The sequence below is a fragment of the Prionailurus bengalensis genome, chromosome B4 (assembly GCF_016509475.1).
Source record: "Prionailurus bengalensis isolate Pbe53 chromosome B4, Fcat_Pben_1.1_paternal_pri, whole genome shotgun sequence".
Lineage (NCBI taxonomy): Eukaryota > Metazoa > Chordata > Mammalia > Carnivora > Felidae > Prionailurus > Prionailurus bengalensis.
This window is the reverse complement of record NC_057358.1, coordinates 100,959,100-100,984,157: the sequence shown is the minus strand read 5'-3', so window position 1 is coordinate 100,984,157 and position 25,058 is coordinate 100,959,100. Positions and strand designations below refer to the sequence as shown.

The following is a 25,058-nucleotide window of genomic DNA, read 5'->3' as shown; positions in this document are numbered from 1 at the left end:
GGGTGGCTCAGTTGGTTAAGCGTCCGACTTCGGCTCACTCATGATCTCACGATTTATCACTTCCAGTCCAGCATCGGGCTCTGTGCTGACAGCTCAGAGCCAACTTTGGATTCTACCCCTCCCTCTCTCTCTCTCTCTCTCTCTCTCTGCCCCTCTCCTGCTTGCTCGAGCTTGCTCTCTCTCTCTCTCTCTCAAAAATAAATAAACATTAGGGGCACCTGGGTGGCTCAGTCGGTTAAGCGTCCAACTTCGGCTCAGGTCGTGATCTCGCGGTCTGTGAGTTCGAGCCCCGCATCGGGCTCTGTGCTGACAGCTCAGAACCTGGAGCCTGCTTCTGATTCTGTGTCTCCCTCTCTCTCTGACCCTCCCCCCATTCATGCTCTGTCTCTCTCTGTCTCAAAAGTAAATAAACGTTAAAAAAAAATTAAAAAATAAATAAATAAACATTAATTTTTTTTAATTTATAAAATTTGGAAAAAAATTTTTAAGTATCAAAGTTACTTAATTTTGTTTTTCTCATCAAACAGAAAACAATGCTGTGTTAAATCATAATTTTTCTTTTATTGATAATACCTATTTTGGAACAGCACTGCCTGAAACACAAATTTAATTAATGATGCCCTTTGCTGACTAGGTAATATTTTACTTGGTCCGGTTTTAGTAAAATTTCTGTCCAAGAGGAGCTTAGGAAACATATGGCTCTGTTGATCTTATCTTTTGGCAAGAACACAATAAAATATATATGGCCGATTGAACTACAATATAAGTGGACACAATCGTGATGTTAAATCATTTGCTAAAATGATAAAGACTACTATGCATGTATTTTTGCAAGTACTTTAAGATTCTTTTTGACCTCAGTACTTTTGCCTGGATGCTAATTTGTTGCCTGACAACCTTATCATGTCCTAAGATTTGAAACCATATTCAATTCCCCCCCGGGGTCATGGAAAGCATTTTTGGAAAGTCTTCATGTTGGTTCAGTAGTGAAAGTTTGCTGTCAAATAATTTATTATGGATACTAACTTGTGATAATTCACATTTTTTCTTTATATAGAATACAAAACTGGTTATCCCACTCATTGCTCAATGTATATTGCTTCTTAAGGTAAGTGCTTTGAAGCAATCCATCTAAGCAAAAATAAACAAGATAAACAGTTCAAAGATAAACTTGGTAATTGGTCTGACTTTTAAGATCTTTGCAAACACTTTATTCTACTAAATTTATGGCAAGCAAAAAGGTTATTGACCCCTTTATCATTGTTCCTTTATCATGGAACAATAGTGGCTTCCCATTCCAATTTTATGCACTAAAAAAAAGAAAAAATGCCTCCATTACTGCTCTTGTTCCTCTGACAAGAAGTCTAACTCTTGGATTCCCCTAACTTCTTATTCTATGTTACATTCTAACCAGGACAGTATTTCAGTAGAAATATTCAACAGAACTTTCTGTAATTATGTAAATATACTTTGTAGTAGGGTAGCCACTAGTCACAAGCAATGACTGAGCACTTGAAATATGGCTAGCGCCACTGAAGAACTGAATTCTTTATTTAATTTTTATTCATTTAAATTGTAATAGTTACAATGGTTAGTGGATACTGCACCAGCAAGCACAGACAGAGCATTCAAATAATTTTTAAGCTCTAGTTTCTATTTTGTAGTAGCTTCTCTAACTTTACTTTCTCTTAGAATAATCCTAAATTTATATCAGGTGCTAAGACTTTTAGAAAAAACTAAACACTTCAGTTAATCAACATTCTATTAGAATTAAGTTCCTCTCCACAAAAGCCTATTTTTAATTATGTTTGTAAACAAGAGTATGAAAAGCCCATTATCTCTGAAAAAACAAAACAAAACAAAACAAAACAAAACTGTGCACTAATGGACTCCCAGTCTTTTTGAATACTGGAAAGAAACTAACCATATAAAACAAGCATAAAAAGGGATAATTATATTTTCTTATCCAGGAAAGTGCTCTCCTAACTGCCGAAAATAAAATCCTTCTTCAAGGAAAGATATTAATACTTTTGGCCAAATGATAGTATAAGAATTTACAGAATAGACTTCATGTACAAGGAGCTGGTGGCCAATATAAATTATAATATTACAGGAAGTTTTGAGAATGGACATACTTAATACTACAGAGGTAAGTCAATCAACAAACCTATTAACTTGTGTACTTTATATAGTAGCATGGCTAATTAAAGAGTATTTTAATTTAGTTTTTCATATTTGTGTTTTCTCTTCCTTAGCAAGTGAACTGCTGGAAATTACCTAGGAGTCATTGAAACCAACTCCATCTACGGTCCAAGGAAGTTCTACCAGAACCCAACTACCTAGCTAAAGAGTGCATAATCAAGCAAATTGTGTTTGTTGGTAGGAAAGGAAAATGGTAGCTGATGTCTACGGGTAACTGCCTAGAGAGGAAAGACCCTGGAAACAGATCTGATGCAGGGTCCCGGTGCTGGCTGACACCCGGGAGGTGAGTTTGAATGTGACCTGAAAAGGAGGACCGTCGAATACTACAGCTACAGTAGCAAAAGCACAGTCCAGCTTGGCCCTAGGAAGCAGGATCATATTCTGTCAAAAAAACATCCTGAACCACCAATAGGCAGGCATTACCAGTTAGGCAATGAAGAAACACCTGTCAGCACCATCTGGCAGTAAAACACAAAGCCATAGACTGATGAGACTGGGGTTTATCTCTACTTGGGTGGGTAAGGAGGAGTGCCCCTACCCTCCTCCACTTTCAACTGTGCCATCAGAATTCTCGAATACTACTCAGAAGTTGATAACTAGTGTCTGTAATAATATGACAGATAAGGACATCTATAATCATTTCAAAACTTAAATAAAATTTGACTATCCTTTTACCCTATGTTGGTGAGTAAAAACAATCAAACCTTAAATATTAACTAATGTTAGCCTTAATTTTTGATACTGCTTGGAGACTGTCCAAATATCACATAAGTACCTGTATTACCACTTTTCAGCAATTTTAAATCCTAAAGATGTCATCTCTTTTGCTTACAAAATATCGTGGATTAACTCATAAACAAATAGCTAGATGATTTGGAATGAAAGTTGTTCAACTTTTAAACCTATCATTCCTTTCATCTTCAAGAGCTGGAAGGCTTCAGAGAGTTAGTAGAAAATAAAGGAACTGCACAGAGAGTCATGCTTTGAAAATTCCACTCTTCCTTCATAGAAATAAAGATACAAGGGTGTTTAGACAGATAATACTCAGAAGCATTTACTCTAACCCAAAAGCCCTTGTCGTGAGTTAAAGTTTTCCTATTTTCCTATTTAACAATATACTAGCCTGAGAGCAATACAGGGATTTATAGCTTTCTTCTTTAGCTTTTTATCAAAAATTGCACCCCAATTTGATAAGTACTCATATAGATTTTTCTTCTTTGTTCCACAGCAACAGTTCTTGAGTTTGTATCACATGCAAGGTTTCCCACACAATGTTGACCAAGACAGACAGTGTCCCTCACCTAATAGAGGCAGATTATAAACAAGCAAGCCATTAAGTGGGTAAGAAGGAAATATTGAAAGGATTACTAGAAAGAAAATCAACAGAACACAGTGATGGAGTGGATGGAAAAGCACTTTCTGGAGGAAATTACATTAATACCCTATGCCTGAATGATGAGAAGTCATTCACGCAAAAAATAGAGCAATGAGTACTTTAGGCAGAAAGAGCTGTCAATGCCAAGGCCTGAGAGTGAGAAAACCCTTGATTGTTCAAAGAATTTACTCACAGATCACCAACACACCTTGGACAGAATGAGGGAGAGAAAAGGTGGCAGAGGATGACTTTGGGGGAAAAATGGAAATATTATGCAGCGCCCTATGGGCCATGTTAAGGAGTTCAGACTGTACTCAAAATGCACCAGAAGGTCACTGGAGGGTATTAGGAAGTAAGTGATTAATCTAGATGTGTTAAAAAGAAAATCATGGCTATACCCATGGATATTCTTAGTATCGTATATTTAGCTGGAACACGAATTTAGCACCTGATAAGGATATGAAAGACATTTCTAAAATGGTAAGTATTACAGAAATGTAAAGGCACATTTTTATTTAACGTTATTTTGTACTCTTCCCCCAAAGCAATGTGGAAATCACTGCATCGGTTCATGATTCTATGAAAATATTTAACAAAGCAAGGCAGATTAAGACATTATGTTGTTTTTCAAGTTTAACCCTAAGTCCTTTCCCAGTGTTAATTAGAGAATAACAAGCACATACAAGGTGTTGTTTATCTGTTATTTGCAAGCATTACAATTTGCCAAGACCAGCAACTGTTAAAAGATACAAGCCCTTCTTACCGAGACAGCATGAAGTAAAACTATTACATTGCACCTAACAATATTGTTTAATCAAGCAGCCAGTAAGAGTTTCAGAGGAAACACCTAATTTTAATAAAAACTATAAAGTATAAAGTTAACTGTCAGCAGCAAAAAGTGGAAAGTATTCAGGTGAATTCATGTAGTTTCAGTCACATTCTTGCCTCAGAACTAAACGTGCCCATTTGGATTAATACCTTAGAGCCATTAGCATGTGTGAAAACAACAACATTAGGAAAATGTCATAACTGTAGCATTGTTGAAAGATATTTATCAAAGTAGAAAGTCAGAAGGGCCGTTTGTATAAAACACTATTCTCATCTTCATTTTGCATCAGATAAACACACTATAAATTAGATCCAAAGATGGGCAGATAACCATTTTTTTTAATATTCTCTCAAAAATGATGTAGATATGGCTTACAATGGCTAGCAGGCGTATGTCTGGGACAGACCCCACTTCCCATTCATTTCCACCCTGGTAAGCAGATTCTGAATGTGAATGTGGTCCAACAGAACATCCTGCCTCACTACAGGAGAGCTCGGTGGCTTACATACCTGCGTGTACTCACATGTGTCATTGGCACAGCCAGGGGACCAGGTAGCCAAGCTTTGTGGGTTAGCTGGTGGCTGATGGGCTGGCAAAACTGAGAAGCTGAGAGGGAGTGTGGCCCCACCTGTGTAGACTGGCAATAATTTTTCTCCATGTAGCCTATCAAATTTAAATATGACCTGTGTCCCTTACAACATATTTTCCTAACAATTAAATGAAGCTTCCTAATGTGACTTAATGAAATCAGTCACCTTTAATAAGATAGATGGAGAACCTTGAGTGCAACTTCCCAAACGTGACAAGTCTAACGCGACTAAACCAGGTTAACTGCAGTTCCCAAATCTGGACCCTCATTTTTCACATCTTTTCAAAGTCATTTGGGAGTAGCTCTCGAAAAACATCTGCCTAAAGAAAGTGTATCATACTCACACCCACCTAGAATAAAATTTAACATGAAAACAAAAAGTCTTCATAGATTTATATTTTTCAAACAGATTTTTTTTTCTTTTTTTTTTTTTTTAAATGTTTATTTTATTTTTGAGACAGAGAGAGACAGAGCATGAACGGGGGAGGGGCAGAGAGAGAGGGAGACACAGAATCGGAAACAGGCTCCAGGCTCTGAGCCATCAGCCCAGAGCCCGACGCGGGGCTCAAACTCACGGACCGCGAGATCGTGACCTGAGCTGAAGTCGGCGCTTAACCGACTGAGCCACCCAGGCGCCCCTCAAACAGATTTTTAACAACCTATTAATAAGTTACATGTTTTTGAGGCACCTGGGTGGCTCAGTCAGTTAAGCATCGGACTTCAGCTCAGGGCATGATCTCACAGTTCATGAGTTCAAATCCCACATTAGGCTCTCTGCTGTCAGCACAGAGCCTGATTCTGATCCTTTGCCCACCCCCCCCCCCCCACCGCCTCTCCCCAGCTTGTGCTGGCTCTCTCTCTCTCTCTTTCTCAAAAATAAACATTTTAAAAATCTTTAAAAAATAAAATAAAAAAATAAATCACTGAGCAAAATAAAAAGATGCAACCGGTGAGTTCTCTCATCTGAGACAAGTTCATTGCAAAAATGGACATAAAATTACTGGACCTACAATTCCACTGAGTTGCGAGGGTGGACAGAAACACAAGTAAAAGTTCTTTGCAAACTACAGATTTCTTGCTATTCAGATATTAGTTAGGAGCCTAACCCACTTTTTTATGCAAAGAGGAGGTGATAGATACAAATGGATACATCCATTAGTAATGCAGTTAACCAAGTAAATTGTATTACTGTTGCCTACCACAGAGAACTAGTAGGCACTCCATAAATACACAAATACACACTGAAGATCGCAAAACATCTCTTAAATCTGTGGTTGATTCTTTGATAATTTCCATCATCAAACAAAATATTATGCTACAATGCAATATATAGTAAAACAAAGAGCAACGTTACTAACCTGAATCCACTAACCTCCATCTCTGTCTCTGAAACAATGACTTCTCAAAACCTGATGAGTTATCAAAACCTGGAAGATAGCAAGCAATATGTAGAAACTTCTACGTACACTGTAGAAGTATATCCACTGGGGGGCGCCTGGGTGGCTCAGTCGGTTAAGCGGCCAACTTCGGCTCAGGTCATGATCTCACGGTTCGTGAGTTCGAGCCCCGCGTCGGGCTCTGTGCTGACAGCTCAGAGCCTGGAGCCTGTTTCAGATTCTGTGTCTCCCTCTCTCTCTCTGACCCTCCCCCATTCATGCTCTGTCTCTCTCTGTCTCAAAAGTAAATAAACGTTAAAAAAAATTAAAAAAAAAAAAGAAGTATATCCATTAGGCACTAAGGAACCACTTTACCATTATGCAAAAATGCTCATAAGAAATTGCTTCTAAACGAGCAATGTAACATTGAACATTTTTAATGGATTTTTAACAAGTACATGCTCTGCTGTAATATGTGTCAAGAAACATTTATAAAGAATAATTTATTCCAGGGGCTCCTGCGTGGCTCAGTCAGTTAGGATCCAACTTCGGCTCAGGTCATGATCTCACAGTTCATAGGTTCCAGCCCTGCATCAGGCTCTGTGCTGACAGCTCAGAGCCTGGAGCCTGCTTTGGATTCTGTGTCTTCTCTCTCTCTCTCTCTCTCTCTCTCTCTCTCTCTCTCTGCCCCTCCCCTGTTCGTGCTCTCTCTCAAAAATAAATAAACATTAAAAAAAAGAATTAAAAAAAGCATTTATTCCATGAAATACGAAAAACTGGTCATAAAGAATGCTTCTAAAAATGAGAAAAAGGTATTTATTTTTACTGTATTAATGCTTGGAATGGACATCTCCAGACTCAAATTAAAGCACAATAACTGTGCCTGTCTATGAAACATACAAATAATTGAATATACCGAACTTAGTTTTAAGTCAAGGAAAATCAATACATATGGGGATGGATCCTCTAAATGAGTTTTAAGTCAGTTGTTGAAAATTATGAGTGCATTTCCTATATATATCATGTAAGAAACACTGCTTAGGACCCAGGCCAATTGGAAAAACTACCTAGTGCAGCTGAAAGACTAATAAAATAGCAGTCCTTAGTCTCCCTCTAAAAATCTCTAAGCTCCCTTGATCCCCAAGTTACACAGAGGAGGATAATCAAGCTCAAGGAAGTAAAGCACAGAAACTATACATATGCTACTAGAATGTTAATACCTTGATGGCAAACATCACTTATTAATATATTTGCCCATGTTGTCTTATATGTATCTTCAAACATACAGAAAAGTTTAAACAATTTTACAGTAAACACGTTTATACATACCACTAGTTGGTATGTATGGTTAACATTTTACCATGTTTGCTTCATGTATGGTTAACATTTTACCATGTTTGCTTCATCACATATCTTCATTATATACATTTTTACGGGGCGCCTGGGTGGCTCAGTCGGTTAAGCGGCCGACTTCGGCTCAGGTCATGATCTCGCGGTCAGTGAGTTCAAGCCCCGCGTAGGGCTGTGTGCTGACAGCTCAGAGCCTGGAGCCTGTTTCAGATTCTGTGTCTCCCTCTCTCTGACCCTCCCCCGTTCATGCTCTGTCTCTGTCTCAAAAATAAATAAACGTTAAAAAAAATTTATATACCTTTTTACGCTCTCAATCTCACATTGGTAATGAAAGAAATAAAGCCTGCATCAACTGAGAATTTTCCTCATGTTCAATGTTCTTTATATCCTCTTGAAAACAGAAACAAAACTCATCCTAAATATTTAGGATTTAGAAAATACTTTTTTATTTAAAATGTACCATGAGCTGAGGATAACTCTGTATTTATCAATATGTCATGGCCAGAAAATATTTTGGTTTATCAAACTTGTCATCCTAAGAAAATTAAAGCCTTTGAACTGACAGACATCTTTTCTGACTGGCTCTAGGGTTGAACTCTAGTCACACGTAGTTAACCTGATATCCATACTTTCAGATGAAATTCCCTTGGTACCAACTATCCTCAGACTCTCTCCAGAAAACAGGCAAACTAAGCCTTGGACTCACATGAACTACTAACACCAAGTGTAATATAAGTCAAGAAACAATGCTCAGACCCACCACCCACCTTAAGCTCTAGTGCATAATCCAGGATTGGTTGGTTCCACTTCGGTGTTTTTGGGAGCAGGGAGGGAGAGTTTGTTCCCACTCCCTAATAAAGAAGACCTTCACATTTTTGGGAACCCTAATGTTATGAGTGCTTAAATTGTTAAACACAGATGGTAGAGAGAAGTCTAAAATGAGTTGCTGTGATTACAACTAACCAGGAAGTCATTCAGGACCAGCATTGCCGGACCTCATAGGAAGTCCAGTGATGAGAAGGGAGGAACACTTGTGCCCATTAACTCACATTCTGGCCTATGCACACGGGAAAATAAACCATGCCCAACTCTTTAGTTCACCCCAAAAGCTACCAATTATTGAGTGTTTTGTAGGTACAAGGCATTGCTCCAAATGCTTTATATATAATTGTTTTAAATATTCTCATTTTATAAAATAACACAAATAAGAAAACTAGGAGAGGACAGAGTTGAGTAATTTCAGTAAGTGCCAGAAATCAAATTCAGGCATCTTATTCTAGATCCTTTGCTTTTCACTGTTTACTACACTACTTTTTACTAGATCCTCCCAAAGACGTTGCTAGCCTGATGGGTGAGGTCATGAGTGAAATATTGGGCCAAGTTTTATTATTGGGCAGTTTTTCTTTCTACTAAAGGTAAGATCATGGGCATCATCACTTCTTTTTTTCCACTGTATTGCTCATCTGTGATAAACTGCCCCTACACGGTCCTCCTCTTTGGGTAGGTTCTCTGTCCATCTTCATCCACACAACTAACATAGTTAGTATTTTCAGGTCAGCTCACTGGAGCAGTGATCCAAGTTTTGAGGGTAGTAGGAAACCCACATTTGGCTTCAGGAACTGAAGCACCATAGCATCTAAGAGAAGATCTACTTTTAGGAGAGTTTGGGAGCATTTACATGCATGCTCTTTTCACAAAGCTAGTTCTTTGTTCCCACTTAGACATTGTTTTGTGTATATTTAGTTTCCCCAGCAAGGAACCCTAAAGGAAAAGAGGAGTGAATAGGAAGATTTCATATAAAAACCCACGCCAAACAATAGATTCAGTAAATGTCTCATAATTGTGTTTTGGTTTTTAGTGAATAGGTTGAAGAAGGCAAGAGATGGGGAAAGGAGCTCACAGCTCCTTCAACAACTTCTTAGGACAATTTGTGCTGCAGAGGCCATTGACAATGGGGTGGCAGTGGGAGGTGGCAGCAGCTGTCCTGTGAGTGGGTCATCTGTTAATTGAGTGTTTATAAGTCAGGGCCAGCCATATTGTACAAGTGAGGGCCAGCACACCACCATTATCTGGGTGTGCACTTAGGATATCCAAAAATAAAATAGGAATAAGTAAACGAGATAGAAGAATTCCTGAAAAATTTAAATTCCAAATAACTGTGTTAACTTGGAGTCCAACACTAGCTGATGGAAACAAATACACCGTATTGGTTCCAGAACCCCAGATACAGAATGTCTTAGTTTAGGCTTCTGCCAGAGTAGAACCTGAAAGAATGATTCAAGTGCAAGTAGTTAACTTAGCTGATGATGCCAGGAAATACTGGGAGAGAAGTTGGGAAGGGAGATAGGAACCAGAACACAGAAAATAAAGGGCATCTTACTCCAACAGTGGGTAACTAAAGTTTAATCAAATAATCCATTGAAGAAATGGGCAGAAAACATGAATAGACACTTCTCTAAAGAAGACATCCGGATGGCCAACAGGCACATGAAAAGACACTCAATTTCGCTCCTCATCAGGGAAATACAAATCAGAACCACACTCAGATATCACCTCACGCCAGTCAGAGGGCCAAAATGAACAAATCAGGAGACTATAGATGCTGGAGAGGATGTGGAGAAACGGGAACCCTCTTGCACTGTTGGTGGGAATGCAAACTGGTGCAGCCTCTCTGGAAAACAGTATGGAGGTTCCTCAAAAAATTAAAAATAGACCTACCCTATGATCCAGCAGTAGAACTGCTAGGAATTTACCCAAGGGATACAGGAGTACTGATGCATAGGGGCACTTGTACCCCAATGTTTATAGCAGCACTCTCAACAATAGCCAAATTATGCAAAGAGCCTAAATGTCCATCAACTGATGAATGGATAAAGAAATTGTGGTTTATATACACAAAGGAGTACTACGTGGCAATGAGAAAGAATGAAATCTGGCCCTTTGTAGCAACGTGGATGGAACTGGAGAGTGTTATGCTAAATGAAGTAAGCCATAGAGAGAAAGACAGATACCATGTTTTCACCCTTATGTGGATCCTGAGAAACTTAACAGGAACCCATGGGGGAGGGGAAGGAAAAAAAAAGAGAGAGAGGTTAGAGTGGGAGAGAGCCAGAGCATAAGAGACTCTTAAAAACTGAGAACAAACTGAGGGTTGATGGGGGGTGGGAGGGAGAGGAGGGTGGGTGATGGGTATTGAAGAGGGCATCTTTTGGGATGATCACTGGGTGTTGTATGGAAACCAATTTGACAATAAATTTCATATATTAAAAAAAAAGAAAGAAAAATGAGATACCAATAAAAAAAAGAAAGAAAAAAGAAATCTTGCCATTTGCAACTATGTGGATGGGTATTATGCTAAGCGAAATTAGTTAGAGAAAGACAAATATCATGTGACTTCACTCATATGAGGACTTCAAGATACAAAACAGATGAACATAAGGGAAGCAAAAAGAACATAAAACCAGGGAGGGGGACAAAACAGAAGAGACTCATAAATCTGGAGAACAAACAGAGGGTTACGGGAGGGGAGAGGGGATGGGCTAAATGGGTAAGGGGCACTAAGGAATTTACTCTTGAAATTGTTGTTTCACTATATGCTCACTAACTTGGATGCAAATTAAAAATAAATAAATACAATATATTTAAAAAAAAAAAAGCTTAGTCCCACTGAGAAGCTCTCAGGCATGATCTCTAGGGCAGTGCTTCTCCAATACTGCTGTGCATTAATGAACCAGCTGGATATCTTGTTCAAATGCACATTCTGATTCAGTAGTTCTGGTGTGGGGCCTGAGACTCCGCATTTCTTATACGTTTCTGATTAGAATACTGTTACTGTTCCTCAGAACATGCTTCGAAGACTTGATGATTTTCTGCTTATTTCTCATAAAAATTGCCCAACTTTGCATATAAAACTGACAGAATTTCTTATGTCCGGTGCTTTTAGAACATATCATTAAATCTGCTTTGCTTCATGTAACTCTTGTCCCAGGCATTTGTGTATTCACTGAATATCACGTCTGGGAGACATCTGGTCAGTCCCCATGTAGGAAAAAAACAAAAAATGCTGCCACCCTGTCCTCGTGTTATTAAATCAGATGGCTCTGCTCACCAGCAAGTAGCCTGCTGTACAAGACACAAAACAGACAAGTCATTGCACTCCCCATATCATCCCACTCCCAGCTCATGGCATCCCACTCTGACTCTTCTCTGCTTACACATGTTCTTGCTTCCCACTCCATTCTGGTGCCAACGTGTACTCTGATTTCATGATTAATCTCAAATCTTTGACCCGTGGAAATGAGCAAGTCCCCCCCCCCCCACCGATTTTAATGTTCAGCACTTTTTAATGGTATTTTTATGTGCATTTGTAGGTTTTTTTGTCCATGTGGCTACCTCAGGGTAAGCTTTGTAGAATTCTCAGTCTGTCCTCTTATAATTACCTGGAACCTCAAAGGAGGCAAGTGGACACAGGTGAACTATTGGTTTAGAATGACTGTGCTATGAGGTGTTTGGGGGCTCAGTCTGTTAAGAGTCAGACTTCAACTCAGGACATGATCTCACACTTCATGAGTTCGAGCCCCGCGTCGGGCTCTGTGCTGACAGCTCAGAGCCTGGGGCCTGCTTCAGATTCTGTGCCTCCCCCCTCTCTGCCCCTCCCCCACTCACGCTCTGTCTCTGTCTCTCAAAAATGAACAAACGTGGGGCGCCTGAGTGGCTCAGTCGGTTAAGTGTCTGACTTGAGCTCAGGTCATGATCTCGTGGTCCGTGAGTTCGAGCCCCACGTCTGTTTCAGATTCTGTGTCTCCCTCTCTCTGACCCTCCCCTGTTCATGCTCTGTCTCTCCCTGTCTCAAAAATAAATAAAAAAACATTAAAAATTTTTTTAAATCAATAAATAAACGTTAAAAAAATTTAAAAATCAACAAACATTAAAAACTTTAAAAAAATAAAATTAAATTAAAAAATAAAATGACTGTGCTATGTTCAAAAGTATTTATTCATATGGTCAAATGGAGGAAAGTCTCAATCCTTTTAGGAACATAATTTTAAAGAGAAACTGACAATGATATGATTGGCCATTCAAAACAGGCCACACAATATTATAATATCTGCTTTAAAAAGTTGTATGTGTATGTATACACACACACGATATAAACACATAAAAATATAATAATATATGTATTGAAAGGTAAGAGCAAGTCAGTCTATTGATGTATTCCAAGTTTTTTGTATTGCATGTGGTCACAGTTTTCCAATATATTTTAGATGAAAAAATTAATTTCAGTCATTCCTTTATGGAATGATAAAAGCCAGAATTCACATGTTAATACCAAAACAGAAAAAAGTATTTAAGAATAAACAGGAATTAAAACTTACTAAACTTTATATCTTAGTAATCATTATTATCATTGAGAACATAATTAATGACAAGTAATAACCAAACAACAACTAACATGTAATTTTGCCTTCAAAATGCTCAAAATGTGTATCACATCACTCAAGTATCATCCATCCATCTTGGGCCTGTTGTATCTGTTTATTCTTATGAATATTATGCAGTCATTACACCTGTTGACATCTAAAATTCACCAATCAGGAAACAGAACATGGTCTAGTTTAGAACCAAGGAGTAGAACCATTAAGCATGGTATACAATATTCACTTTTATCTATTACCAATTCTTCCTGTTAGCACAAATACTGTTTACACTGAAAACGTATGTTGTCAGGACCAAAAAGGCAAGTGGCCATATAAACTTTCAGAAGAGGTCTATTTGAGGACCACCTATGCTATGATAGAAGAAGCTTTAAAAGAAGTTTTATCCAAGTTCACATCTGAGAGAGAAGTTTCTAGAATCACTGCTCAGCAGAAAAAGAGCCCACCTTATCTAATTCATTCTTAGAGAACTCCAGGTAAAGTGGCTGGGAGACAGCTGTTTGCAGCAGCTTTTTTAAGACACACAACAGGGGCAGAAATTAGGGTCAGTATCACAGAATGCCACAATTCCAGTACTAGTTTCTTTGTGAACGTGGCCTTCATATTTGTGTCTCCACATGGATTCCAGATTTATATAATATCATTCCCGAATACCTGCTCAATGAATTTCAAAAATTAAAAATTTGGCTAATCAACCAGATGACTCATCAATTTTGTTGAAACCCACAGATAATCGATTCATATTAGCAGTCATGCTTCACATTGGATGATTAATAAATGATGTGACTTTGTTTCAGAAACCTCGTGCTCCCTTACGGACCTTTTAACATATCTCAGACATACTAACAAAAAAGAAGTCAGGCAGATTTATGAAAATAAAGCACCATGTAATGAGTCCATCCTTCAAGAAGATCAAAGAATGAATGAAAAGCCTATATCTATTCTAAGCCTTCTTTAGTGACTTATCTTCATATTTTCTCTTAAGAACACAGATTTTTAATCAGCTTCCAACATCAACAATTTCAAGTAGTTCTCAACACCTGTGAGGATAATCCCAATCAGCACACTAAAAGAAAAATAGTAAATGAAAAATTAGGCTAGATTTAAACTGATAAATTATTTTTGCTCTATAAAGCACTGGTAATCATTGTGAGCAAGGTTTTCAGTAAAATTATTGGAGTAGCCTAACATAGTTGTCTGCAGTTATGAACCTGGACCACACTCTTCTGTTTGATGTCAACTGAAAAACAAACAAAACTAGTCGATGGGGAGAGACACTGATGAAACCCTCAATGGCACTTGCAGATGATGCTTTTTCTAACCCCTATCTAAACTTGATTTTAAGTCCACAATATCACTGGAGTTGCCCTTAAAATAGCAAGCTTTGTCCATATCAGCATCCCCTTTTCTATTAATTAATACAATCATTTCTCTCATTTTACATGACTTTCCAAAACATCTCAGACTCCCATTCACTACACTCAGATTGTGTTACTTTTGAAATAATTGCCATCTCTTAAGACATGATGTGTTAGAATTTATCTCGAGCTTTTTATAAGGCAGTGTGAAAATAATGCTGACTAATATGTAAAAGATATGATTTTAGGCAGTAAAATCATATGACATCAATCTTAGACATTCCCATAAACGTAAATATCTCTGCATATATTCAGTAATACTTTTCATCCCTTTCTGCTTCAGAGAACAGAAAAACAAAGTTATTCCAACAGGTCACTAAATATTTATTGCATTTCATTGCCATAATTTCAAAATGTGTGTCCCTGTTACCCTTTTCAGCACAACCTAGCAAACTGTTGACTATGACAAATGCTTTGTTTTAATACACAAAATATTCATGGACCAATAAAGCAGTGTCCCAGGGCTGTCTGAACTGCAAACTGCTGCAGTTGAGTGACAGTAAAACCTACTGAGCTCTGCTTTTCAGTTCAAGTTCACAATTAATTAAATAGAAGTGACATTTGTACCTATTGGGCTTTCACTGTTCCAGGGGCTTCTGCAGAAAGAATCCCACAAAGCAATAAAATTAGTGGAAAGCAATATCCCGAACTCACTGACACAAGGAGCAAACATGGGTCAAAAGGTCAAGTTTTCAAAAATAAAACACCTCATTATGGGCATTCAGGAGCTTTGAGATGCCAGGATCATTTTCCCATCTGGGACATTCCAGAAAGAGAATGCCAAGTCCAGGATAATGGGCCAATGCTAACTGACCATTCTACTGATAAAAATCACAGGAATCAAAAAGAGAATTGAATTCCACCCACCCCTACACTAATCCAGGTTGAGTTGAGACTCTTAGAGGTATTCTCAGCTCCTGTAAGTTCCACATCTCTGGTTTATCCATAATGAAGAGTTCTTCAGATAGGACTTGTAGATATGATACCTTTTAACTTTATCTGTTTTCCAGATTTAGTCAGGTGATGGGGCATTATTTTAAAAAAGCCTAAGGAGTCACACACATTTTGAAAGCTTTAATTTTGAATAATGGTATATATATATATATTATTTTATTTTATTTATATTTTTGTATATTGTATTTACATACATATTGTATATATATTTTTGAGGAACTTGTCATTAATTTTACAGGACCAAATTTCTTAAGGAGAGACGGAAAAGGTAAAACCACCTTTCATCTTTATAGAAAGACACTTTCTTCATGAACTGGAAAGGACCAAGTATGTTCCTGGTATAGTAAGCACTCCATAAATTACCTCTTCCCTGACATTCCCTACTCACCAGAGTCGCACACATACAAACTCATGTGCCCAGTATCCTAACGGTTTCTATTTGGAAGTAGAGCACACTAAGTACAAATTCATACATTTTAAATCAAGAACAAAAGCTAATGGGGTGCCTGGGTAGCTCAGTGGGTTAAGTGGCTGACTCTTGATTTCGGCTCAGTTCAGGATCTCGCAGTTCATGAGATCGAGTCCCACATTGGGTTCTGCACTCACAGCATGGAGCCTGCTTAGGATTCTCTCTCCCCCTTTCTGTCCTCCCCCAAAATAAATAAAGAAAAAAAAAGAACAAAAATCTAACGAGTTATTTGTAGACTGAACAAAAAAATCAGCGGGGCAGTGTTCAAAATAGGAGCCTATACTGAAGTCAGTTCCATGCGTCTTGCTTTAAATATCTACCGCAGGCCACAAACACTGTGAGAAGAACACATTTTTTCAGTAGTATCAAAAAGATGCTTCACCTCTGGATTAAGTCACGAGTTGGAATAAATGTATTTTATTTCACTGTTGTGAAACGCTGTGCCTGTTAAATTAATTCATCACAAAGGACTACAAACACTCGAAGTAATTGCATGAATGATTTTATAATCTCTGTTGGCAATTGTGTGGTGGCAGGGCTGTGCCCAGAGTTTAGTCTACGAAGATTTATGATGTTATGTTTCATTTTTCTCCTCAATGCAAACTCAAAAAACTGTCATTGAGACTAGGGGTTCCTGCTGACACTTCAATCTGAATCTTAAGTCCTTATCAATTAATCGATCAACATCTGAATTTCTAGCTGACTCAATGTGAATGCTCACACAAATCGGACACCCAGGAAATCATTAGTATCCCATTTTCTGTCTTGATAATGCTCACTGAAAATGTTCATGCCTCCTCCCATCTCCCTACCAACTAGAAGGCTACAGTTGAATGGGGATCCTCTTGTCCCACACTACCACACTGGTCTTTTTAATTTTCCCACAGAGCCAAGGCTCTCCATAGTTTGCCTAAACTCTATTACTATTATTTATGAGCTGAACAGTCCTTTGTGAACTGGCCTGGGAAACGAAGCCTCATTAGAGACCATTGTTTAAAGTTTCATACAAGGAATTTTCAGAATTACTTGAAGAATTCATTCCATTCTTCAGCTTGCAATCCCTTCTGTGTTTGCAGAAAGAATCTCTTATTCAGGAAAGAAAATGATAGCACCTGCAGGGGTGCTTTTCTTTCCCGCCAGAAAAAGCAGGACTTCCTCCAAAAGTCAGATTTCTATATTATTAACCACTCACCTATTACTTGCTTCCCTCTTAACCAATCTAATAGAGTAAGCAAATTACCCATCATAGTTAAGGACATTAAAAAAAATGTAGATAGAGGGGCGCCTGGGTGGCTCAGTCAACTGAGCGTCTGACTTCGGCTCAGCTCATGATCTCACAGTCCCTGAGTTCGAGCTCCACATTGGGCTCTGTGCCCACAGCTCAGAGCACCTGGAGCCTGCATATGCTGTACCTCCCTCTTTCTCTGCCACTCTCCCGCTTTCACTCTCTGCAAATGTTGAAAACAATTTTTAATATTGAAAAAAATTTTTAAATAAATAAAAATTATAGATAGAGAAAATGATAAAACAGCCCCTCCGTAGTTAAGAAATTTCAGAGCGTAGTTTAGATGGAAACTAATCTTGCCATCTATTTGGAATAACACCCTTAGTATCAGCGGAAGGAAAAAATGCTGACCACTTGAAACACCAACAACATTCCTGGTAACACACTTATTTGTGCAGAAATTTATATCCACATTGAAGTCGAAACTGACTCTAGGCATCTTGGATTTTATGCTACTTAGTATTTCCAAGACTTACTTATACTGCAGGTAAACCCAATGAAAGAACCAGTGGGGTATAAATAATCCATCCATTTCTGCCCTGATTGATGCACAGCAATCACTGTAGCCCCTCTTCTAGTGGCACTCGTCAAAACGTCAGAACAAATTAACAAGCTATTGTCTACATGGCCTCTTCGAAACTTCCTACCTCCAAAACTGCAAAAGAGCTAGTTGTCTCCTGGGAGTACAAAAAGGACTAGTCAACAAATTTCTAAGACAGATGTAAACACAAACTTTAATCATGCCCTTAGATCCAGGTGTAACTAAAAATATCCTTTCTATTATCTCATTATTCCTTGATTTTGTGACTTAGCCACTGGGTCCCCACACACCTCTCCTATACTAATGGAATCAATGAAAGCACCACAAAAGATAATATATTTTATTAAGAGTGGGATTTCTCTCCTGGTACCATCTTTGACCCTTCTAGTAAGTACTCTCTGGATGATTCTCACTATAGCACAGCAGTTTAGCAGGTAAGAATTTCTAAGAAGGTAGAAAAATGAGGTTTAAGTGCAAACCTCAGCATTGAATTCCCAGCTTCTCACTCAGAACCTCTCTCACCCCATTTAAAAATAAATATTAGCACAGCACTATTTTGATATTTTCCATTAGTTCCTTTGACATCACACATGAAGAGTCAAACCAAAGCTCACAGCTTCCTCATGACTCTCTTTCCAGGCCAGCTGTAAAAATGAGAAGGCTTAAGTTGATGTGCCCCAAGGACATGAAATCGGAGAATTTCAAATGCCAACTACACCTTCTATTGGCAGCAAGGCAGGTGTTCTCTTTTAGGAGCGCTCTAACTTGCTCCATTACTCTAGCAATGCCCCATGACTCATACCTAATCCTGGATCTCAGAAAACTGTTCCACAAGGTCAGGCCAGCAGGTCACTAGAACACAGTCAAGAGTGAGAGAACACCACGGAATCCTTTGCCAACCTATTGGATGGATGAATTCAGAAGATTTCAGAAACAAAACCACCAACTGGTAATGAGATCCAGACCCAAAGCTATACATGGCTATATGGAGGGATTTATTTCCATGAAATAGTATGTTATTTTATCTCCTAAGCCACATTCATTTGCAATTCAGAAAATTCTCGCTAAGCATAAACAAAAAGGACCAAGCAAAAAGAAATGTATTGCATTACCTTCTTCTGATCTTCTAGCTTGTGACTCACTGGATTCTTCCCATGTCTGCTCATCTCTGAAGAGACATCCATCACAGTGGGTTCTTGCTTTTCAAAATGGAATCTCTTCAAATAGGCAGCAACCTAATCCAAGATGCAATCACCAGGAAAACACCGGCATGCCACATTTCCCATCACACACTGTCTCCGAACTTCCTCAACTCCAAGGAGTGATTAAAAAGTCCATTTATTGAATGGAAAAGATGAATTTTGCAATGTACTCCCAGGACTTTCCAAATCAGCATATCGTTTTTAAATGTTGATGTCTCAAAAAGCAAAATATTCATCCAGGAATTTTAACTCCAACTGCTATCTTTTTCTTTCTTCACAGTTTTCCATTTTAATGAATAATTACACAGTTCCCCTTAACCTGTGATTAAAAAAAAAGTACACAGTTAATTCTCACTCCCATCATTTACAGTATATTTAACGAAAAATTACCTAAAATGTGCAATTTAGAAAAACAATGTAGGCATGGATTATATTTCACATAAAAGCAATAGCTGGTGAAAGGCATTATTCTTTACCCCTCTGGCCTTTAAAATACCAATTACAACCTGACTCAAAGCAGAATATTAAAACTAGGGATTCACAGCACATCAAAGCTAAAAGTCAATAAGGAATACATATACACTCATCAAACATGCGTATATGCTCCATGGATCCACTCATTAATTTCAGTATTCACAGAACTAAAAAATTTAAAACGAGCCCAATATACTTAGACATGATGTTAGACTGACAGTTCTCATAAATAACTTAAATTTCAAAATGAATTTATAAAGTTGTTATTATTACTCTATTTTAAGATGAGGAGACTGAGATGGTAAGCAAAATTTTTAAGTCTAGTAAGTAGTAACAGGACTAGAATTAGAATTCAGATAACTTTGAACCCAAACCCATTCTTTTTTTTAAATTTTTTAAGTTTTTTATTTTAGAGAGCAAGAGAGAGCATGTGAGTGGGGGCAGAGGAAGACAGAGAGAGAGAGAGAGAGAGACAGAGACAGAGACAGAGACAGAATCTTAAGCAGGCTCCACACTCAGCAGGGAGTTCAACTTGGGGCTCAATCCCACGACCCTGGGATCATGACCTGGGCTGAAATCAAGAGTCAGACACTCAACCGACTGAGCCAGCCAGATGTCCCACAAAACCCATTCTTTGTCCTAGACATAGATGTCTCAATTCATATTATATATTTTGTCCACAAGCATACCATAAATTAGTTTGTCAGGTGCCTTGCTGAATTATGAATGCACAATTTTCTCCTTTAAAAAGTCATATAAGCCAGTGGTTTCCAAACCCTGCTAGAAAATGAAATAATCTGGAAATAATCTTAATTACACAGATTTATTGGGTCCACCCAACATGACTAATGTAGAAGCTATAAAGGAGTGCTTGGAAATGTACATTTTTTTATTCATTTCCTTGAAACACTCCTGATGTAGGAAACCACTGAGGAATTGAGACCTCCCACTACTGTAGGGCTTCCCAAACTTGTCTCCATTTTGGAGTCATAGGGAAGCTTCAAAAATTACTGATTCTTATGTCCCATCCCCAAAGACTCTTATTTAGTCTGTATATGGCCTGAGTCTTCAAACCACTGCCCTAATGTATAAAATCCCTTAACATAATTGACCAACCACTGCCCAAGTACATTACACAAGAGAAAACAGTTATCTTGGGAGGCAGTTCCTTCCATATGGAAGCAGTCTTTAAATTTCTGGCCTTGAAATAAGTCTTCCTAATTTGGAGATCAATTCTGCATTCCTAAATACTTCTGTATATTTGTGGTTATTTATATCCTTGTAGTCATCAATGTACACAAAACATTTTTAATTTCCCCTTGTATCTGACAAGTCTTCAAGTAGCACCTTAGCCAGGTTAACCATCCCTACACTTTCACCAATTCCCCATCACCCTGGTTATTTACTTAAGAGGTTCACTTTTTACATGACTCATTAACTACACTATCAAGAGCTGAGCACCAGGGTTCGGCATGATGTATTCCTTTGAAGAACCTCACTGCCAGGTCCCACAAAACATGCCAGGCCAAGCATAAAATAAATGATAAACTAAATAGATACTGTCTGAAAAATCAGCTCCTGACTGCCTTTTGTACCTTTCCATACAGTCTCCTGACTATCCATTATTTCCCCAAGTCTTGTTCCTTCCTCAAGTCCTCTGATGTGCTGCAGAGGTACACCTAGTTTATGTACTAATGGGAATGTTACCAGCAAAGAAAACAGCATGGGCCAAGGCTGGGACATGAGAGAACACATGGCCCATATGAGCTCAGAGTAATTCGATGAGGAGTCACTGAAATTTCTTAAGAAGAAATGAAGCATAATAGAATTTGTGGTTTTAAAAGTTCATCTTACCTGCAATATGCAAGATAGATGGGAGGGAACAAAACCTGTGACAGAAAAACCTTATAGATACTGCTTCAACAATCAAATAAAGAGACAGTGGCATCCTGAACTAGTGGAGGAGCTGATGAAATGGAAAGAATGACAAAACTAAGTAATATGATATTTTAAAGGTACAGTTGATGGAAATGGTACCTGATTAGACATGAGTGTGGGTGTGTGATGTAAGGATGCATTATTCCTATTAGCACAGGAAGGATAATATCATTATCTAAAACAGCAAATCCCCCAAGAGAAGCACTTTGGATGGAAGAAGATAAAATGACTTGTAAAGCACACAAAAGATGCTTGCTAAAATCCAGAAAATTACAAGCCAATCTCACCGATGGACACAGAAGCAAAATTCCTAAAGGAACATGAACTGAATCCAACAATGTACAAGATGGATCATACACCAATTCCAAGTTGGTCCTATGCCAGGAATAAAGATTGGTTTAAGGTTTGAAAATGAATCAGTATAATTCACATTAATGAAATAAGGAAGAAAAATGATATGCCCATCTCTATTGGTGCAGAAATATAATTTGACAAATTAAACACTGATTCATCACGCAAACACATACACACACACACACACACACACCCCATACACACACACCCTTGGCAAAGGAGGACTAGAAAAGAATTTCTATAATCTTCCTTTATCTGATAAAGTGTATTCACAAAATATCTATAGCAAACATCATACTTGTAAAAAATTAAAGACTTTCCATCTGCTCAGGGATAGCACATAAATAACTACCAATGTAAATTCTCTTCAATATTGTAAATATTGTACTTAAAGTCCTACCATGCAGTGATACAAGAAAGTATGAGAGAAAGAGAAAGGGAAGGAGAGGGATACAGGCATGCAGTGAAAGCACTGGAAAGGAAGAAATATAACTTTTATTTGGAAATGTTATGATGATGTATACAGAAAATATCAAAGAATCAAGAGTTAAATTACTAGAATTAATAATTGAGTTTGCAAATTTCCTGGATACAAAATCAATGCATAACATCCCTTTATATTCCTTTATAATGGCAACAAATATTCAAAAAGATGAAATTTTAAAAAGATACTATTTACAGTGGCATTAAAAATATCAAATATCTTGGAGTAGATCTCATAAAAGATGGTTGAAAACTTTATAATAAAGCAATAAAACATCAAAAAATCAAAATATAAATGCAGCACTATGCTATATTCATGGACTGTAAGATTTAATACTGCAGAAATGCCAATTCATGCCTAAAAAATTTGTAGACACAATCCATTACCAAACAAAATTCCCGGTTTTGTTTTTATAACATCAGAAGATGCTTCTAAAATATATATGGGAAAGCAAAATACCAGGAAAATCCAAGACATTATGAAGAACAAGTTTCAACTATCTGCTCTGCCAAATGTTGAGAAATATAAACCAACAGTAAACACAATGGGATATAACTGATGCAAGGATAGACAAGTTAACCAATGGATTCAGAAGCCCAGAAACAAACTCTTAACACATATGGGTCACTTGATTCAGTGCAAAGGTAGGATTGCAAAGTGAAAGGAAGAAGTTTTCTCAATAGAGTTCTGGCTCAATTAGACATTCATGTGGGTACAAAGTGAAATTTGACCTCTGCTTCACATCAATAATCAATTCCAGGTGGACTGTACATATACCTGTGACAAGATAATAATGCCTCTGCAAGAATATATTAATGATCTGAAGGAAGAGAAACAAGAGGTCATAAGCACTAAACATAAAGAAAACATGGTAGCTAAGATAATATTAAAATCAAGAACTTTTATTCATCAGATTACACCAATAAGAAAACATAAATGCAACCCAGAGTAGGAAAAGGTACTTGTTATACATATAACTACATATAAAAACATTTAAAAATTAAGAAAAGACAAAAAAACAGGCAAAAATATTTGAATAGGTGCTCCAAAAAGAGAAAAGTAACAGACATGGAGAACAGATTAGTGGTGGGGAGAAGGATGGGGAGAAGGATGTGTGATGTGAGGAAGCCCGATATTAATAGAATGATTCTATCTTGATTGTGGATGTGGTTACATGAATCTATACATGCAATAAATTTATATACACACACAAAAGAGTGAAAAGCTGGTGAAATATGAATACGTTCTTATAACTGTACCAGTGTCAATTTACTGGCTTTGATACGTACTATAGTTACACACAGTGTTATCAACTGGAGAAACTAGGTACATAAATAAAACTTCCCTGTACTTTTTTCCCCCCACTTCTTATGAATTTTAAATTATTTAAAAATAAAAAGTGAGAAGAAAAGAGGATGCACAAATGCCAACAAGCATGAAAAAGTAAACACCCTCATTTATATTAGGAAAATGCTAGTGTAAACCAAGGTTTATAATTTTCAAAAATGGCAATACCCTCAACAAAGGTTTGGAAGAAACATACTTCAACATAATAAAGGCCATATATGAAAAACCCACAGCTAATGTCATACTGAATGGTGAAAAACTTAAAGGTTTCCTCCTAAGACTAGGAACAAGACCCTCTCACCACTTTTATTCAACATAGTACTGCAATTCTGAGCCACAGCAGTAAGACAAAAAAAAAAAAAAAAAAGGAATAAAAGACATCTGAATTATCACAAAGAAGTAAAACTTTCACTATTTGCAATTGGCATGATACTAAATACAGAAAAACCTAACAATACAAACAACAAAAAACTATCATAACTGATAAATGGATTGAGTAAGGTCCAGGATACAAAATCAATGTACAGAAATTCATTGCATTTCTATACGCCAATAATGAAACAACAGAAAGAGAAATTAAGAAAACAACCCCATTTACAATGGCACCAAAAATAATAAAATACCTAGGAATAAACTTAACCAAGGAGGTGAAAGACCTGTACTCTGAAAACTATGAAACACTGATGATGTAAGAAATTGAGGATCACACAAATGAAAGATATTCCATGCTCATGGATTAGGAGAACAAATATTGTTAAAATGGTAACAGTACCCAAAGCAATCTACACATTTCATGCAATCCCTATCAAAATATCAATAGCATTTTTCACATAACTAGAACAAGTAACACTAAAATTTGTTTGGAACCACAAAAGACCCAAATAGCCAAAACAATGTTGAAAAAGAAAAACAAAGCTGAAAGTATCACAATTTCAAGATAAACTACAAAGCTGTAGCTATCAAAACAGTATAGTACTGGCACATAAAAGAGACACACACATGAACAGAACCCAGAAACACCCCGTGATTCTATGATCAATTAACCTTCAACAAAAAAAGGTAAGAAAATGCAATAGGGAAAAAAGTCTCTTCAACAAATCGTGTTGGTAAAACTGGACAGCTACACGGAAAAGGGTAAAACCGGACCACTTTCTCCCACCATACCCAAAAATAAACTCAAAATGGATCAAAGACTTAAATTTGAGACCTGAAACTGTAAAATCCTAGAAGAGAACACAGGCAGTAATTTCGCTGACATCGACTGTAGCAACAGTTTTCTAGATCCGTCTCCTGAGGCAAGGGAAATAAAAGCAAAAATAAACTATTGGGACCACAACAAAATAAAAATCTCTGTGCAGCCAAGTAAACCATTAACAAAACCGAAAGGCAACCAACTGAATGGGAGAAGATATTTGTAAATGACATATCCAATGAAG

General features: G+C 37.5%; 1 protein-coding gene across 6 annotated transcripts in view; it reads right to left on the bottom strand.

Annotated features, from left to right (window-relative positions):
* Positions 1-19,341, bottom strand: part of NAV3 (neuron navigator 3) — a 592,036-nt gene extending 572,695 nt beyond the window's left edge. For all 6 annotated transcript variants that reach the window (XM_043561562.1, XM_043561563.1, XM_043561564.1 and 3 more), the window contains exon 1: positions 18,936-19,341. In XM_043561562.1, the coding sequence (XP_043417497.1) occupies positions 18,936-19,007 (72 nt within the window). In that variant the 5' untranslated portion in view covers positions 19,008-19,341. The remainder of the gene's footprint in view (positions 1-18,935) is intronic.
* Positions 19,342-25,058: the final 5,717 nt, after the last annotated feature.